We start from the raw sequence: 17,852 nt of genomic DNA on the forward strand, positions 1-17,852 counted from the left end.
CTGTCACGCCCAGCTTGATTCAAAGTATGTCTTGAACCAAAAGACAATCTCCACTAAGTTTTTTTCTACCCAACATGCTTCAAACTAATGCTGTATTTGTTCAGTTTGCCTACACTGGGCATAATAATTCTTTCCTTCAGGTCTGATCCTATCAATATTTGGGATTTTTAATAACTTAAGTCATTTCCCCATTTTGTATGAATTCCCTCTTAGAAAACTTACATGCACAGGTGTAACTAGTGAGATCACTTCAGATAGCAATCTTTCTCTCTTCCAATTTCTTGGGCAATGCATGTTATCTATTTGACCCCCCCCTTTTTTTTAGCTATGAGTCTCTAGGTCTATACAAGATTGGTTTATAGCAGTTAACTAAGCCAAGAAGATACTACTTTGTAGTGTTATTTCAGAGGCAACCTGTTTGCAGAAACTAGCCTGTAGCAATTCCCAGAGTCTAATATAGTATTTTTTAGAAATCTGATTTAAAACAAAGTACCATATCAATCAATAATACAGGAAAATCTGAACTTACCAGAAGCATGCTAAAAATACTAATACACTACATTCTAATTTTAGTTCTACAGTTTGACTCCTGATTCCTCACTTCACATAGTGAGGCTCCTTTAGAAGATTTAAGTGTTCTGTGCAAACCCAATGAAATTACAATTAGGGGATCTAATTTTATCGCATAGCTAGTTAAGTTAGCAGCACTGTGTAGTAGTGAAATCAATGACTGGCTCGCATGATGGCTTCTAAAAGCATCTGTTCCCAAAGGTTCATGTATCATATATGTATATTATCAGGTGAGGACAGCCATTCACATTTCATGAACATGATCAACTGAGTCTTAACTTCTCCCAGCCAGTATATTTCCCCATCATGTTAAAAGCAGTCTTGGGGGGAGGGGAAGGGAAGAATTCAACTTTATATTATAAAATCAATCATCAGTACACATTTAAGTTTTTAAAACCTAAATGTTCCAAAGTACAGAGTAAAGAATAAGCTGTCCAGAAAGCACACACTTAAAATTTCTCCTCTTGGGAGTCATAGTATAAAGGGATTTAGACCTTGATGGCGAGAATCCCAAACAAGAGTAAAATGAATTCTTTTTATTGCAAACAAGCGGTCTAAATTAATTTCTCCACCCACTTTCTTTAGAAAGAAAAAGAAATCAGCAGGCTAAGGAGATACCCATTCAAGAACTGACATGATTAAAATTTAAGATATAAATGGGTGACTCACAATTTCATTAGCTTACAAAGGTGGTGGAGTTAACTACTACAAGCACACTAGTAACACAGTACTTTGTGGGAGAAGGGCATACAGACATAGCTAACTTCATATAGATCCCATTAGACAACTGGATTTACAACAAGTTTTTTAATAAGAAATGGGCAAAGCCAGCTTTCTTTTCAGAATCAAAATGCAGAACAAATGGAAAACTTTGTGGTATTTAACCTTCACAAGTTTGAGCCTCCACATATAATGCAACCAAGTTTACATTTTTAAACAGCCCTTCTACATACACTCCATCTTCTCAATCTTGGTTCCAAATTTTATCTTCGTTCCCAATTACGCCAATTCCATTGTTAAACAGAAAAAAAAAAATAGCCTTCCCGTTTTTTGTCAGAGATTACCCCTCCTCTAGTACCCGGCAGTCTAGAGAGGATGGAGTGTATTATGAGCAGTACAGAATCTTAATGCAATTCATGAGGACCCTTTAGTCCTTCCATGAATCTGGTTGCTAACATTGCTATTTTATTGTGACAATGACTCCCGACTGTAATTCTCTGTGAGAAATGGGGGAGTAAATGCTTAATAAAAGACACCAGGTACAAAGCAACATTTTACTTTTGTTGTGATAAAAAAAAAGTCACATTTTACAGATCAAAATGTAGAACCCTGAAATACTGACACATTCTCTTATCGTGCACAATGCTGAGGTTCTCTTACGATTCACTTTAAAACTGCAATTAAAAATGTACAAAAAAGAAAAGAAAAAAAATCAACCCACAAAGCTTCTAAAAAAGGAACCCGCAGGCACTTCCTCTTGTGGAATGTTTAAAAAGTTAGCCTACTAAAGAAAACAGTCGACTTCTTGTGAAGGTTTTGGAGAAATATGTATCAGTTCGTTTTATTTGGGTATTCAATAATATCCTTGGTGATAATGCTGACTCCATGGCTTCTGACCCCAGAATTGCTGTAAGAGAAAATTTTGTTTTTAAAGAAAAAAACATCAATAAACCACTCAAATTGTTTTTAGGAAATGACAATGATCTAATTCAGAGTAATTGCTGGAAACAAATTTATCACACTTAATCACTATCAGATCAGAGACTTAATTTTAATTTACCAGTCACCCATATTATTTACCAATACACATTACCAAAGGAAACACAAGACTTAGGGTTAGTTTATGTAATTAAAACTATTAAAAATGAGCATGTAGTAAAACAACCTTATGTATTAAATATTACTTTATCTAAAAACTGTTAAGATCCAGCCTTTCCATGGTTATAATAACACGTTGTCCTAGTAATGTATATAACTCTGCAATTCCTAGGTAAGAACTTCCATCTGAATCTTTTAAGAATAAAAACACTATATTGTATATAATCATTTAAGAAACTACTTACACCCTGCTGCCACTGGTTGTAGCCCTGAGATTGATTTTTGTAGCCACGATTATTTCCTCGTCCTCTGAAGTTCTATGAAAGTTTAAAAAGAAAATAAAAATCTGTAAAGAGCTTTGAAGCAATGGCTGGCTTTAAGGATAGGCAAGCAAGCAGAAACCCTTAAAACCGCCCCCAGCACCCCCCCCCCCAGCTCACTGCTGTTATTAGTGACCTGAAAAGCAAAGTCCAATAAACTAAATTGTTTCTCAACTATGTCAATGCCTCCAGTTAAGACTCCCAGCATCCATTCATCTACATTTCAGGGCAAATCAATACCTGGTTATAGTTCCCTCTGTTGGGCATTCCACCTCTGTTGTAATTTCCTCGGTTTGAGTAACCACCTCGGCCAGGAAAAACAGGGCCACGTGGGTATGGATAGCCAATTCCACCACTTCCCCCACCGCCACCTCTCTGTGGCATGTTGCCTCTCCTATTATATCCACCACGATTCCCAGGAGCTAAAAATAAATGCAGGAAGGGTTGAATTTAGCCCTTCACACACTAAGGAAGAGTTCATACAGTCATAAGGAAAGTAAGCAATGCCCAGGTTTAAGTATACCTAATATATACTCCCCCTCATTGTATATTAGTTAAATATGGCAGCATAATTTCAAAGAAACCATCTTCCTATTTAACTTAAAAAATAACCTCAGTTCATTTTCAAATCTCAAACAATAACAGGCAAAAAATTAACTTGCCTCCTCCTCTGAAATTGCCACCTCGCATATTGAATCCTCCACGTCCTCTATGGCCACCACCTCTGTTGAACTGGTTCTTGCCACTCTTATTTTTATTGCTTTTCTTTGAGCCAGTGTTTTGCTTCTTTTCTGGTGGCAGTGCCTTTTTGCTTTCTTCTTTATATTGCTCCAAAAGCTTTTGGGCTTCCTCCTTCTGAAGTTCAACATAGGTTATTTCATCAAAGCATTCTGCAACCTCTGGAAGAGTGAAGTTTCCTACATGGAGGGGGTAAAATCAAAGTTACAAACCAATTATAAACATGTAAATTCTACAAACTTTAAATATCTCTGAATATGTTTAATTCTTTCAACAGTATCTGGTCATGGCTTCACCACATTCTTTGTAGAATAACCATACACATTTCTATTTGCCAGATTAGTACAATCCCTAAAAGTCTGAAGACACCAAATCACCAAACTGGACTTAAGGCAGTTAAAATAAAAATGAATTCGTGCCTTTCATCTTGAGGACAGCATGTTCTGGTAGGTCTTTTCCTTCTACTTCCGCCTTCTTCTGTGTCCTCTGCTTATAGTCTTCATCTTTTGGGCAAACAACAACAGCTTTCCGTTGGAAGCCTGCAAACAGGCACATTTTTCTCCTCTGGGCAGCAGCAGACACATTTGTCTTGAGGGAAAAACAAAGATTTAATCTTACACATTACCAATTACCAGTTAATTTTTCTTTAACTTCAAAGCTACCCCCTTACCTGATCTAGAATAAAATTTCGCTTCTTGCGGGCAGCAATCTCAATAAACTTGCCAAGACACTGTGGGGCTCTCTGCAACAGCGTGTTCAGTTTTCCAGTATCTGCCATTTGCTTCTTAAAACCTGCCACCTACCAAAATGTTGTAAAAAGCTTAGAACTACAGGAACCAGATTAAAGCCAGGGTATAGTGTTGTGCTAGGCAAGGTAGTACTCTCCTTTTGTTTTACCACCCCCACCCCTTTCTGGACACTTTAATCTCAATAGTTACTTACCATCATTTTATCCATAATAGTATTTGTTCCAAGAATGTTGTACTTCCCGGGGTTTTCCGCTGCATGTTTTGTAACCCAGGTAGTTTTTCCAGCTCCTGGCAAGCCAATCATCATTACAACCTACAGAGAGAAAAGGAAACGCTTCATCACTACTTTATTTCTCAGCAGTAAGTAGTAACAATTCTATAACCTACTCGTCCTTTATCCTCCCCAATGTAATCTGCAACACATTCTGCACCATTACACGATAAACAACTTACTTCACAATCCTTCTTCTCTTCAGGTCCTTTTGGTCCTCTGACTCGGTCCTCTAAGGGGACATTTTGGATAAAAGTACAATCTTCAGGTATTGGAAAGTATGGCTTTTCCTTTTGACCAAAATTAAACTCAACTGCGCAATTATGGCAGAGAACATGTGGGAATAGTGGCCGGTCAGCAAGAACTTCCTTACTGATCTTAAAGGCAACACCAAGATCTTGTCCATTCTTCGCATAAGAGAGTTCAACCTCATCAGTTTCAAAGTTCTGTTGAATAGAATTTTTTTTAAAAAAAATCAGTTTTTTAAAAGATTTGTGTTTAAATACACTATAACTATCTTTAGACAGATCAATAGACAGCAACAGATCCCATTACAGATGTTTGTGAGGCATCATGTAGTTGCTGGGATTTGAACTCAGAACCTCTGGAAGAACAAGTACTTTTAATTGCTGAGCCATCTCTCCAGCTCTAAAAGAAAAAATCAGTTTTAAACTACATATAGGGTCTCTCAACCCATCAAGACCTGTTTTGGCTAACTGCTAAGAACTAATGGCTATAAACAAAAGCCAAAAATCAGATAAAATGTGTTAGTGATCCTTCTATTAAAGGATCTTCTAAATAGTCTTCTATTTTTTTCTACTTCTAACTCCTTTTTGTGTTTGGCCAAAGTTCCAAGTCAGGCAACTTCCTGTCACTAAAGCTGGAGCATGAAGCTTTTAGTTAGACTGGCTGCTGCTTCTTCCCTCCCAAATGAACCTTAAGACTTTTACATGCAGGGCAGTGGTGGCACACACCTTTAATCCCATCACTTGGAGGCAGAGACAGTCGGGGCTACACAGAGAAACGAAAAACCAAACCAAACCAAAAAACCTTTACATTGGAGAAAGGAATACAAACTCAGGTCCTCACACATCACAAACCCAATCGCTGAGCCTTTCCCAAGCCTCTCCTGTTTGAACTCAGAACCAGCTGCATATATTTAGCCACACTGATAGAATCTTTTATATAAATAGCTAAGGACATTTACAGATAACTTACAGCAAAGCATGTAATCACATCATTTTCATCAAACTTCTCTCCATAATCTTCTGTCTCGCAGTTGCATGTTTTTATTCCTTTCAGAGAATACCCATAAGAAAATTCTTCTTCACCTTAAAAAAAAAAAGCATAAAATTGGTATCTAAGCTGTCCAAAGACCCATCTAACCTCCATTTAAAAATCTATGCTACAAATTATTAGTGCACATACATACATACAGCCCAACCTAGCATGCCTCTGCAACAGATGCCTAAGTAACTCACCAAGGTCAGGTGGGATACATATATTAAACTGACAACCTACATATCAAAAGCAGTCTATTTTCAACTGTCTGTAAACATACAACAGGAAAAAAAAAACAAAGCCCTATCCTTGCCCTTACATGATAGCTTTAAAATAGCAATATAGAATGCATAAAACCAGTCCAAGGCTTACAACACACGGTAAGTCTCATGTAATAACTGTAAACAGAACCTAAATGAATGTTATATGCAAATGTAATCTTTACCAAGCAACATTCCACTTGTGGTTAGTGACCAGCCAATCCGAACTTCATGTATATCAATATCTTTTGTATATAAATGTCTTACTGGAATCTTCTCCGTTACCTAAAAAAAAAAAAAAAAAAAAAAAAATCAAATAACTATCATGACTTAGCTGTAAACACAAAGACAATCCCCTTGAGTTCTAGCTTATTTCACTTTGACTATAGTTATCAAATTTCTTTTACAGAAAGTCTATGAATCCCTTTATTTCACAGAATTCTTTGACCCATACAACCAATGAATACAAATAGGTTCCCAAAAAGTCACAAAAAAATTTACCTTCATCTCAAAACAGACTTTGCCTTTTGACACACCGTAAGAAGCTCTTCCTCCAGCCCAAAGAAAAGCAAAACTCTCCATAGTAAGGGAAGAAGCACTGAGGCGGTCTCTTGATATTTTAAAATGCAGATCACAATTATCTGAAATTACATCACATATTATCCTTTTGATATCCAGGTTATTGCAGCTCTGTAGACATAATTTAGCCTTTTCCCCATCTTATTACTGCAGAACTTTTAATACCATGCTCTCCTTCCTATTCTCATTATAAGCCCCACTCCCACCAAGGTAGCCTTCACTGACTGAAGTCAACTGCCAGTTAAAGCCAAACTTTGCAGTGCTTTAAGTATGTTAAATGACTTAGACAACATTAATACATACCTGCTCTGCTCTTTACCTTGTTTAGAGGCAAGCAGGAGAGGACAGCAGGGAATCAAAGTGAAGCATGCCAGAACCAGGCAGAGCTACCAGTGACAATAACAACTGAAGGGAAGCCACCAATACTTCAGAGCTACCTATTCTGTGCTTTGTAAACACCGGAGCTCCAAAACCTCAATTCTGAAAACTTGTCACTGAGCCAACTTGGACCCACAAACCTGTAAGTCTAAGTGTTAATGTGTAGCCTTTTAAGGTTTTTACCCAATCTGAAAAGGTGTCACAACTAGGAATTAACTACTGCCTGGATTATACAGATCCAGTCTTTGACCTTGCTACCCTTGGGAGACTTAGAGCTCATTAACTGGCAGCTTCTCACAATTCTCACTTGGCAACTAAGGTTCAATTACAAAGTGGTTGATTTTTATTGAACTCATCTGTAATTTGATATTCTCCTTAAGCTTTGTTCATAAAATTCCTGACTGCTGATAGAATTAAAATTTGCATTACTGGATTCAAAATTCCTTTAAGTAGCAATGTTAACTCTTCTTGAATCATACATATAACTACCTTGTGAATTTCAAAGTATTTTACATTTCAATAAAGAACAAAACTTCCAAATCAGTTTTTATTTTTTAAGTCCTAACCAACTGTAAATGGCATGTTAGAAACCAGCCACCTTTCACATTAACTCTCAGGGCTCTGAACAATTTGTACAAGGAAATATGAGAATCCAAGCTTTTAACTCCTTCCACCAAGTGAACTAACTCCTCTAACTATTTAAGCACTTATTTGCATTTTTTGTTCTGCTCACACCAAAAGGTATGCTCTTATTAAATACTAAACTAAGACTTCTTTAAATGATAAAAATACAAATCTGACAGCTAAAGCCCATTTCATGGTTTGCAATACTTCCTCATATTCAATTGCAACCCAACTGGGTTAAGTAGCATATTTACAGCGCTGCCATTGATACCATTCGCTGCTGAAGAAAGCTAGTGGCTCAGATAGCCCACTGCTGCTGCCCCAGGTCATTGGAAGAAATCAACTTATGTTAAAGCAGCAGCTACTGAACTGGAATTGAGAACAAAAGAGCAGTTATTGAAAGGTAATATTACAATCCTTAGAATAGGGAATACACTTGTGTGCTAATGGGAAAATCATTTAGTAAGTATTCAACTAGCCCAAATAGCTCACTTAATATAGTTCCACGAGAGAAAAAAATTAAATCACTTAAGGACAAGTTACAGGCAGGTTTTAAAAATAAGAAGTTTCTGGTAGCTGAACAAAAATTACTTAAGTTTTACATCCCTAAGTACTGAGAAGTTTCAACTCATAAAAATATTACCAATAACTAGAACTTGTTAAATCAATACAAGTTAAGTGGTATTAATATTAAACTACTGTAGCCTGAGCATAAGCTTCCTGCTTTAAAAGAAGTTTAACTGGTTTTCCCCACTTTACAACCAATACACATTTTTCCTAACACTGAAAGTAACACTGCACTTGAAAACCAGTAAAGAGCGGGAAATCCCGCCTCACTTACAAGTATCAAGACAAACCACTGTGTCATCGAAGTGTTCGTCTTCTTCTTCAACAGGTGGTTGAGGAGACTTGGCTCTGAAAGACAGAATTGTCTCCTGATAAAGCTTTCCCCACCGTACATAAAGAATGGGTTACAAGTTAAAAATGGGTTAAGATCCTCTACCTGCTGTACTTATTTTCTTCAATGTACTCAAAATATCCTCGGCCATGATCTTCTCGCGGTCTTTTAACGCCTCTCTTTTTATCTCCGCCTTTCTGTTCTGTTTTGCCGTCTCCTATAACGACACAGAACACCGCCTTAAAGCACCAGGCCGAAAACTAAATAATGGAGGTAAGCACCTTTTTCTGTTTGGAGCCTCAAGAGCTGTTACTGATTTTTTCAGACTGATTATGTTACTTTTTAATCCAAAAATAAGTATTAAAAAAAAAATCAGTCTGGAATTGGACTGCAGACAGTGACGCAGTCTAAGGACGTTACTGATTTTGCCAGACTACCGCAACCTTCCAAAAAGCATTTTTAAAAAGGCAAAAAAGCGCGACACCGCCCGGGCCCACGTGCGCCGTGCAGCGCTCAAACGAGGGGGGGGGGGGGAGCGTGGGCCCACCTCCCCTCCCCCACCCGAGCCCGCGTGCCCCGCCGCCGCATTGTACTGAGCTTCCGCCCCGCTCCCCGCGCCTCCCGCCGGAAGTGACGTCACACCGAGACCCTGCGCTCCTTGCACAATACCGCGGTGCTGAGCCGCCAAAGCCCGCCCGCTCCGGGACCTTCGGGCTCTTCCCCTCCCCCCACCGCCGACATGTGCCCGAACCGCGCGCACGCAGCGCCCTAGCGGCCGGCGCTCCCGCCTCGGGCCCCCCCCCCCCCGCGGCAGCTGCAGCTCCCCCCGGCGCCCGACATACATAATGGAGGCGCCGACGGCATGGCGAGCAGAGCCTCCTGGCGGCCCCGGTCTCCCCCCCCGCCCCCACCTCCCGCGGCGCTCGCCCCCTATGGGCCACGGCAGGCCTGGGGCACGGTCCCCACAGCCGCGCGTACCCACAACGCAACACTCACCCGCCACCTTCCGCCTTCTTACCTCCCGCCTGCTGTTGGCCCTGCCTCGCCCCTGGCGGCGCCACCGTCACCGCGAAGAGCGAGGTGGGGCCGCTGCTCTTCCCCGCGGCCTCCTTGCCAGCACCACGCTGCTGGGAAGGCTGCTGCGCCGCCGCCGGCGGTTGGGACTGCTGCTCCCCGTGACCGTTCTCGTCGCCCGCGCCCTCCTCCTCGTCGCCGAGCTCGTCCTCCCCCTCCTGGAAGCCCTGGTCGTCGCCGTTCTCGTCTTCCGACGCCGCCTCCTCCTCCTCCATCGCGCCGGCGTCAGCCGCCCCCGCCGCCCCGTTCTCCTCGCCCAGCTCCATCTGGTCGCCGTCCAGAGCGGCGATGCCTTCCTCCTCGTCGTCGTCTTCGGCGCCGGCCGCGGCCTCCTGCTCTAGGCCTGCTCCCGAGCGCCCGGCCGCATCGCCACCCAGGTCGAGGCTGCCGTTCCCGGGCTCCATGGCAGGGCGGCCTCCTGCCTCGTTGTCCAGCGCGGCCTGGAGTCGATCCATGAGATCGGCCTTGAGGCCCTTATCAGAGAGGCGCCGCTTCTTGAGCTCCTCCTTCAGCTCCGACACCTTCAGCTTCTTGACATTAACAGGCGAAGAACTCATGGTGAGGGCCCCGGTTCACCGCTGACTGCTGGCTCCCTCGGCCTGTGGCGGCGGCTGCTGGTCGGCCCGGGCGGCGGCTGCGGCTGGAGAGAGCTGGGTGCTGCAGCAGAACGGACCCGCCTGGTGTCGAACGGCGCCAATTCCTTTCACCGAGTTCGCGAGGCAAGACGCGGAGACTCGCCTGGCGCGAGCGAGCACGCAACGTCCTCTCGCAGGGGCGGTGCCGCGCACGTAATATAGGCGCCCCGCCCCCTGCCAAGGCGAGGCCCGCTAGGGCGGCTGCGCGCGCAGGCCCTGCCCCGCCCCCACGGCGCGACCTCGGCGCTGGGCCCTGCCGCGCAAATGGAGGCTCTGGAAGCCACCTTTCAGTTAAACGGACCCGCCGCAGTAGCCGCCGGTCTTTCCGGCTCCTGGGTCGCCGCGCTCCACTCTGCCTTCAGTATCCTGGAGGAGGCTCTCCTCCACCCGCCTTCAGTCCTCACCTGGCATTTCCCACTCGAGAACAGCCTCCTTTTCTTCCATCTTAGTTTAGTTTTTTTGTTTTTGTTTTTTGGTCTCTCCGGCTCTAGGTTTAAAACTCTTTTCAAGTTTCCACCGCGGCTCAGTAAGAACGCACGTAGGCGATTGTTATGCAGAGATGGTTTTTTGTTGTTTTGTTTTGTTTTTCCTCCGTTTAATTGCGGTTTTAAAATTTACTAGTCCTACTTTGCCAGTCGGACTTATTTGAAGTTCCGCAAGGGCGAGAGCCTTTCTTTTGTCTCTTCCCCAGCCAGTGGTGCAAGGTCTGGGAAAGGCTTGCTGTACTGCTCCGGGCCGCACAGCATTCAGAGGACCTTGTGCACTACTCGCCTTATTTTCTACTGACCCTTGAGTAAGCCTTAGATTTGCATGGAAGTTTCCCCTCATGCACTGTTATAGACAGGCCTCTTGCAGGACTAAGTCTGTCCCCTGCAGATCTGATCCACCAGTTTGGAGACCCTTTAATTACCGATGAGAAGGACAACACCCAGCTAGATTATGCACTTTGATCCTCCCTGTTTTTTCAGACACTCTTAACAAAAGGATGGGATTTAGTGTAAAAAAAAAAAAAAAACCAACACTTACCTGTAGTCCTATTACTTGGCAGAGTGATGCAAAAGTATCAAAAGTTAAAAGTTAGCTGGTGGTGGCTCACGCCTGTAATCCCAACACTCTGGGAAGCAGAGGCAGGCAGATTTCTAAGTTCAAGGCCAGCCTGGTCTACAGAGTGAGTTCCAGGACAGCCAGGGCTATACAGAGAAACCCTGTCTTGAAAAAACCAAATCCAAAAAAACCAAAGTTAAAAGCTAGCCTGAGCTACTTGGGTACATACCAGATCCTATCTCAAAAAAGAAAAAAAAATATTTGTTTTTCTGGCATTAAATATATATTGTGTTCTTGAAACTTTTTTATATAGAATTTAATTTCTATACCGGGGTCTTCCTGTGTAGATTGCACCCAAGCTAGGCTTGGTGGGACATGTGTATAATTTCAACACTTGGGAGAGACAGGCAAGATGATCAAGAATTCAGTGTCAGCCAGGCAAGCATGATGGCACACAAGTTTGGCTCCAGCAGTCAGGAGGCAGGGGCAGGCCTCTGAGTCCAAGGCCAACCTGGTCTACCGAGCTAATTCCTGGACAGCCAGGGCTACACAAAGAAACCCTGCCTCAAAACAAAAACAACAAACAAAAAAAGCTAAGTAAATGAGTAAATAAAATTGATTGTCATCCTTGGCTACAGAAGGAGTTCCAAGCCGAAGTGAGAAGCCTGAGGCCCTGACTACAAAAACCAAGGACACCAAAATGTTGTTATATACACTGCTGTTCTGGCAGTAAAGCTGTTGTCCCTGTATTCCTCCTGTTCATCTGAACTTAGAGGTACAGAAATGAAACCTATTTGTCCAATATAATTTAACCAATTAATAAAATTATTTATTTGGTTTTTTTAAGGGTCTCTGTGAAGCCAAGGCTGAGATCCTTCTATGTTTCTCTATGTACTGAATTAAAAGCATGCACCACTGCTCCCTGCTTCAATCAGTTTAAAAAAGCATTTTATGTGGGGGCTGGTGAGATGGCTCAGCAGTTAAGAACACTATCTGTTCTTCCAAAGGTCCTGAGTTCAATTCTCAGCAACCACATGGTTGGCTTACAACCATCTGTAAAGGGATCTGATACTCTCTTCTGGCATTCCGGTGTACACGCAGACAGCACTCATGCATTAAAAAAAATTTTTAAAGCATTTTTAAAGCTACAAAGTTGTGAGTAAACATGAAATATTAATATCTATGAAGTGATTTGAGTTGGAATCAATAAAATAGTAGTGTCTGGTAATTCTCCAGTTAATGGAGGTGGTGGTGGCAGTCACCAAAATGGCTCCAAAGCTCACTTTATCCTTAGGATATAATGTCCCTGAAGCTTATAGATAAACCACAAACCAAACTAGAATTTAAACTTTTTGAACAAAACTATGGGGGGCTTACAAGTTCATGAATTGAATTATTAGTTTCTTTTTTTTTCTTCAAAGATGTATTTTATATGAGTACACTGTCACTGTCTTCAGACACACCAGAAGAGAGCATCGGATCCCATTACAGATGGTTGTGAGCCACCATGTGGGTGCTGGGAATTGAACTCAGGGCCTCTGGAAGAGCAGTCAGTGCTCTTACCCACTGAGCCATCTCTCCAGCCCCGATTATTAGTTTCTTAATCAGGCAGCATCGTATTTTATTATCATGGTTCTATATGCTCTCAGATAGTTAAATTTTTAAATATCAGTGACATGTTAACAATCTCCATCTAACTCGGTAAAAATTAAACTGTAGCTGGATATAGTGGTGCACACATTTAATCCTAGTACTCAGGAGAGGCCAGCAAATCTCAGTGAGTTTGACGCCATTCAGGGATAAATAGCTACAAAACCCCACAGAACTGAGAAGGTTTATATAGTTAATAATACTAGATTTATTTATAAGCCATTCTTAAAACATTGTTGCAGTAATGAATGTGAAATATAATTTTAGATGCACAGTAGAAGGACCCACAGTTTCATGTCCAAGAGGTTTGCATATTTGAAGCTCTCAGTGGGGGTCAGCAGATCCCTTCAGCCTGTTCACCCTAGGGTCCCAGAGGCTGAGACGTTCATGCTTCCTTCTGTTCCTTCGTGCTTCCCTGGACAAAACTGAAAAGGAAAAAGAGCCAAGCAGTGGTGAAGGACACCTGTAATCCCAGCACTTGGGAGGCAGAGGCAGGCAGATTTCTGAGTTCAGGGCTAGCCTGGTCTACAGAGTAAGTTCCAGGACAGCCAGAGAGAAAAAAAAAGGAGAACCAGTTTTCTCAGTGCTCAGAGAACCATCATTTTCCTTTTAAAAATAGTTGCAACTCCATATATTGTTTACCATTTTAAAAGTCTAAATGGTTATGCCTTTAATACCAGAACTTGGAAGGCAGGTAGACTTCTGCGAGTTCTAGGCTAGCCCAGGTCTACAGAAGGAGTTACAGGTAACTATGATTTTTTAAATGTTATGTGTATGCATTTACACACATGAATAATATATGCACACATGTTGAAATAAACGTGTGTGTGTGTGTGTGTGTGTGTGTGTGTGTGATATAACATGAGAAAGCGAGCCTAGGGCCTTGTGCCTTCCCACTGAGCTACATCCTGGCTCTGCTTCATATATGTGTGTGTGTTCAAGTATATATATACATATGTATATATGTGTGTGTGTGTGTATATATATATATATATATATATATATTTCATTTTTGCTTGCTTTTCAGACAGGATTTTACTGTGTATTGTGGTTGTGGTTGGTCTTGAACTGGCTATGTAACCCAGGTTGGCCTCAAACGCATAGCAATTCACCTGCCTCTGGCTCCCAAGTGCTGAGTAAAGAAATGGGAAGGTGGGTGGTGGGTGCAGGAAAGACAACTTTGGGCCAGGCAGTGGTGGCACACGCCTTTAATCTCAACACTTGGGAGGCAGAGGCAGGCAGATTTCTGAGTTTGAGGCCTGCCTGGTCTACAGAATGAGTTCCAGGACAGCCAGGGCTACACAGAGAAACCCTGTCTCGAAAAAAAACCCCAAAAAAGGAAAGACAACTTTGTGGAGATAGCTTAGCAGTGAATAGCAGTTGCTACACTTTCAGAAGACACAGGGTCCATTCCCAGCACCCACATTGAACGTCTTACAGCTGCTTATAACTCCAGCTCTAGAGGATCTGAAATCCTCTTCCGGCCTCTAGAGGCACTCACATGCATGATGTACATGCACACACATGCACATAAATAAAAATAAATCTTTGAAAAGGAATATTCTCTTAAACAGTGATAGAAGACTACTAGCGAAGCCTTCCAACTCTATAACAGTATCAAAAAAGTGTTGTCAGTCATTTAGCAGATGATGTTGGTGTGGAAAAGCACAAGAGCTGGCCAGCATAAGAGACACCAGGGAGGACACCACACATGTATAACCCTAGCCCTTGGACGTGGACTGTAGACTAGAGTTGGCCAATACAATAGCCACTAGACACACGCAGTTATCTAAATCTAACTTAATGAAAACAAAATGAAAATTCATTCTTCAGTCACACTAAGCACTTTTCAATACCATAGCCAGTTGCCCGTATAATATAGAATATTTCTTTCACAGACTACCTTGGGACAACAGTTAGGGAAAGGATACAGCTATATATAGTCTAGCTGTGACTCAACACTTGATTTTAGCCAAAAGGCCAAGCAGCAATTAGATATGACTCAATTGACAGACTACATGGAAAATTGGCCCCAGGAATGGGGATAAAAGTGTATCAGATACCTAGATAGACAAATACATACATGTCTGAAATTTCCAATCTTTGTTTCAAGTATGAAGAGGAAACTTAAGGATTCTCTGAAAAGTAGGCTGGATGGTGTTTTTGCTGGGACAAACACGTGAAGGAACGTTTTGTTGAAGTGGACACAGGTGTGAAAGACTAAGGAGAACTCTTAGGAAGGAGTTTCACTGAAGCAGGAAGGATGCTTCTCTCTCTCTCTCTCTCCAAACACATGTTCTGCTAAAGCAAGCACTTGAAAGGATACATGATGAAGGATTCTTTTCTAACAACACATATGTATTGGTCCACCTTAGGTCGTGTAGACGAGCTGCATTTGTTGGGACTCCATAGAGAGAAACACACCAAAAAACCTGTGGTGGTGTGCTGCAGTTTTTTGCTGCTTCCTCAGGCTCAGGCTGATGGGCAGAGTGATGTCAGCTGAGACAGGCGCTCATGTTGAGGTGAGACCTGTGGAAGACTCCTGATGCTTGGAGGGAATAAACAGAACTTGACGGATGTTGGCGGAGGCTGAGCTTGGCTTGCTTACAGAGCTAGCTGTGCAGCCCTTGTGGGTCTCGTGTCCTCTCTGATCCAACGCTACCCTGAGAGAGGCACAGCTGAAAACTTCTGGGGCTCCTGTTGGTCCCTCCTGCTGCTCGAGCCGAGCCTGAGGCCTGGCTGTCTCTGCTAGGTTGTGCCACCATGGCTGATTGGTGTTTGCTATCCTGACTCTCCTGAACTGGACTGCAGGTGTATCTGTGAAGTGTCTGCGAGTGGACCAAGCTGCCTCTGCTAACCTGTGAACTTAACTACCAATTTCCAGACCACACAGATGGGAGTTACTTCAAAGAACCATTTCTAAATAGGTCCATGTCCCCATATCCTTTCTTTTCCACCCTCTGGTGGGTGATGGACTACAAGGGAGGTTAAAACATTTTAAAACCATCATTAAAAATTGGCGTTTAAAAAAAATTAAAGTTACACAAGCATTCATTGGACATTTGCTGTATGTTCAATACCATATAGTATGCAGCTAGAAAAAGATATGTGCAACACAGTGCCCGCTTGTAGTTAGGAGAGAGAGAGGCATACTGTAACTAAATGCCATGAGACCTGAAAACAGGCACACAGAAGCCAGGCTTCTTGACCAGCTGCACGGTTCCGATGGTGTAGGTTTGCACACACGTTTGCCCCACTTGAACATCCACACACTCAAAACCAAAACCCAATCAAACCTCACACACCCTCTCATGAAGCTAATCGTATGACATTCACCAATAAGCAGTAATTCGCCAAGATCACATCCTGTATTCATTATTTTATATTCAGAATGCTGCTAGGTGATTGTTAAGTAAGTCCTTCATCCAAAGCTGGTGGTGGCATTCAGTGGTTGAGTAATCCTAGGACTTGGGAGGTTGAGACAAGGAGAGGCAGAAGAAGCCCAAGGTCATCTTTGACGACATAGGGAGTTTGAAGGTGACCTGGGATCAGGAGACTCTGTCTCAAAAGAGAAAGAAAGAAAGAAAGAAAGAAAGAAAGAAAGAAAGAAAGAAAGAAAGAAAGAAAGAAAGAAAGAAAGAAAGAAAGAAAGAAAGAAAGAAAATAGGAGGACTGGAGAAATGGCTCAGAGGTTAAGAGCACTGACTGCTCTTTCAGAGGTCTTGAGTTCAATTCCCAGCAACCACGTGGTGACTCACAATCATCTGTAATGGGATATGATGCCCTCTTCTGTTATGTCAGAAGACAGCAACTGTGTACTCAAATAAACAAAATAAATAAATCTTTTGCCAGGCAGTGATGGCACACTCCTTTAATCCCAGCACTTGGGAGGCAGAGGCAGGCAGATTTCTGAGTTCGGATTACTGGTGTCTAATCACTCAGAGGCAGGTGGATTACAGAGTGAGGACCAGGTCAGCCAGGGCTACACAGAGAAACCCTGTCTCGAAAACCCAAAAAAGAAAAAAAAGGAAAAAAAAAAAAAAAAGAAAACAAAGACTCCCCCCCCCCCACCAACGTAGAGAGTGCCATCCAATAGGCTGGTGGTCTGAGAGAAATTAACCAGGGGAGGAAGTCAAGTGTGAGCTCAGACCTCCCCCCCCCCCCCAACCTCAGCTTCTCCAGCCTTTCAGCTGAACTCACAAAAGTGACTCCAGAAGATTTGGGGTTTTCAGTACCATGCTAGGCTACATTATCGGTACTCCTTGCTTTAGGGTTCCAGCTTTAAAAAAAAAACAAAACTTATATTTTATTTATGTTGTGTGCACATGTGTGTATATGGGAGTTGACCCATGTGTACCACAGCATATGTGTGTGTGTGTGTGTGTGTATGTGTGTGGGCGTGTGTGTACCACAGCATGTGTGTGTACACGTGTGGGCTCATGTGTACCACAGCATATGTGTAGAGGGCAGAGGACAACTTGAAAGAGTTGCCTTTCTCCTTCCATGATTTCGGATTGGGGGGACCAAACTCAGGTTGTCAGGCTTGGAGGCAAGTGCTTTTCTTAGCTAAGTCATCTTAGCTGGTTCTAGCTCCTTGAACTGAGATGCCTCCCCATCATCACACAGACATGCCAACCTAACAAACTGCCTTTATAATTATACACACATATACTACACACACATGCATATAAGATCTTTTCAGAATCCTGAGCCTCTAGAGAATGCTAGCATAACTATTAGAAAGCTCTTTAACATATGAGGAGTGTGATGGTTTGTATATGCTTGGCCCCAGGGAGTGGAACTATTAGGAGGTGTGGCCTTGTTGAAGTAGGTGTGTCACTGTGGGCATGGCCTTAAGACCCTCACCCTAGCTTCCTGAAAGCCAGTATTTTGCTAGCAGCCTTCAGATGAAGATGTAGAACTTTTGGCTCCTCCTGCACCACGCCTGCCTGGATACTGCCAT

The 17,852-nt window shown here is 42.7% G+C and overlaps 1 protein-coding gene across 1 annotated transcript; it reads right to left on the bottom strand.

Annotated features, from left to right (window-relative positions):
* Nucleotides 1-1,358: 1,358 nt before the first annotated feature.
* Nucleotides 1,359-10,332, bottom strand: Hnrnpu (heterogeneous nuclear ribonucleoprotein U). Its single transcript, XM_052200941.1, has 14 exons — nucleotides 9,505-10,332; nucleotides 8,592-8,703; nucleotides 8,430-8,503; nucleotides 6,509-6,648; nucleotides 6,193-6,292; nucleotides 5,685-5,797; nucleotides 4,649-4,912; nucleotides 4,389-4,508; nucleotides 4,117-4,245; nucleotides 3,866-4,034; nucleotides 3,371-3,625; nucleotides 2,949-3,130; nucleotides 2,634-2,705; nucleotides 1,359-2,197 (listed from the first exon to the last, which is right to left on the bottom strand). Exons 1-14 carry the CDS (start codon nucleotides 10,115-10,117, stop codon nucleotides 2,144-2,146), a joined length of 2,397 nt encoding a protein of 798 aa, XP_052056901.1. The 5' UTR covers nucleotides 10,118-10,332; the 3' UTR covers nucleotides 1,359-2,143.
* Nucleotides 10,333-17,852: the final 7,520 nt, after the last annotated feature.

The sequence above is a fragment of the Apodemus sylvaticus genome, chromosome 12, assembly GCF_947179515.1.
Source record: "Apodemus sylvaticus chromosome 12, mApoSyl1.1, whole genome shotgun sequence".
Lineage (NCBI taxonomy): Eukaryota > Metazoa > Chordata > Mammalia > Rodentia > Muridae > Apodemus > Apodemus sylvaticus.

Bases quoted from the DNA above. Each gene is read 5' to 3' on its own strand.
- Hnrnpu (XM_052200941.1), bottom strand. From the start codon at position 10,117: ATGAGTTCTTCGCCTGTTAATGTCAAGAAGCTGAAGGTGTCGGAGCTG. The intron at 6,293-6,508 runs GTAAATTTTTTT...TTTTTTTTTTAG, and splicing joins AAGTCTGTTTTGAGATGAAG to GTAACGGAGAAGATTCCAGT. The intron at 3,131-3,370 runs GCAAGTTAATTT...ATTTATTTTTAG, and splicing joins TGGCAATTTCAGAGGAGGAG to CTCCTGGGAATCGTGGTGGA.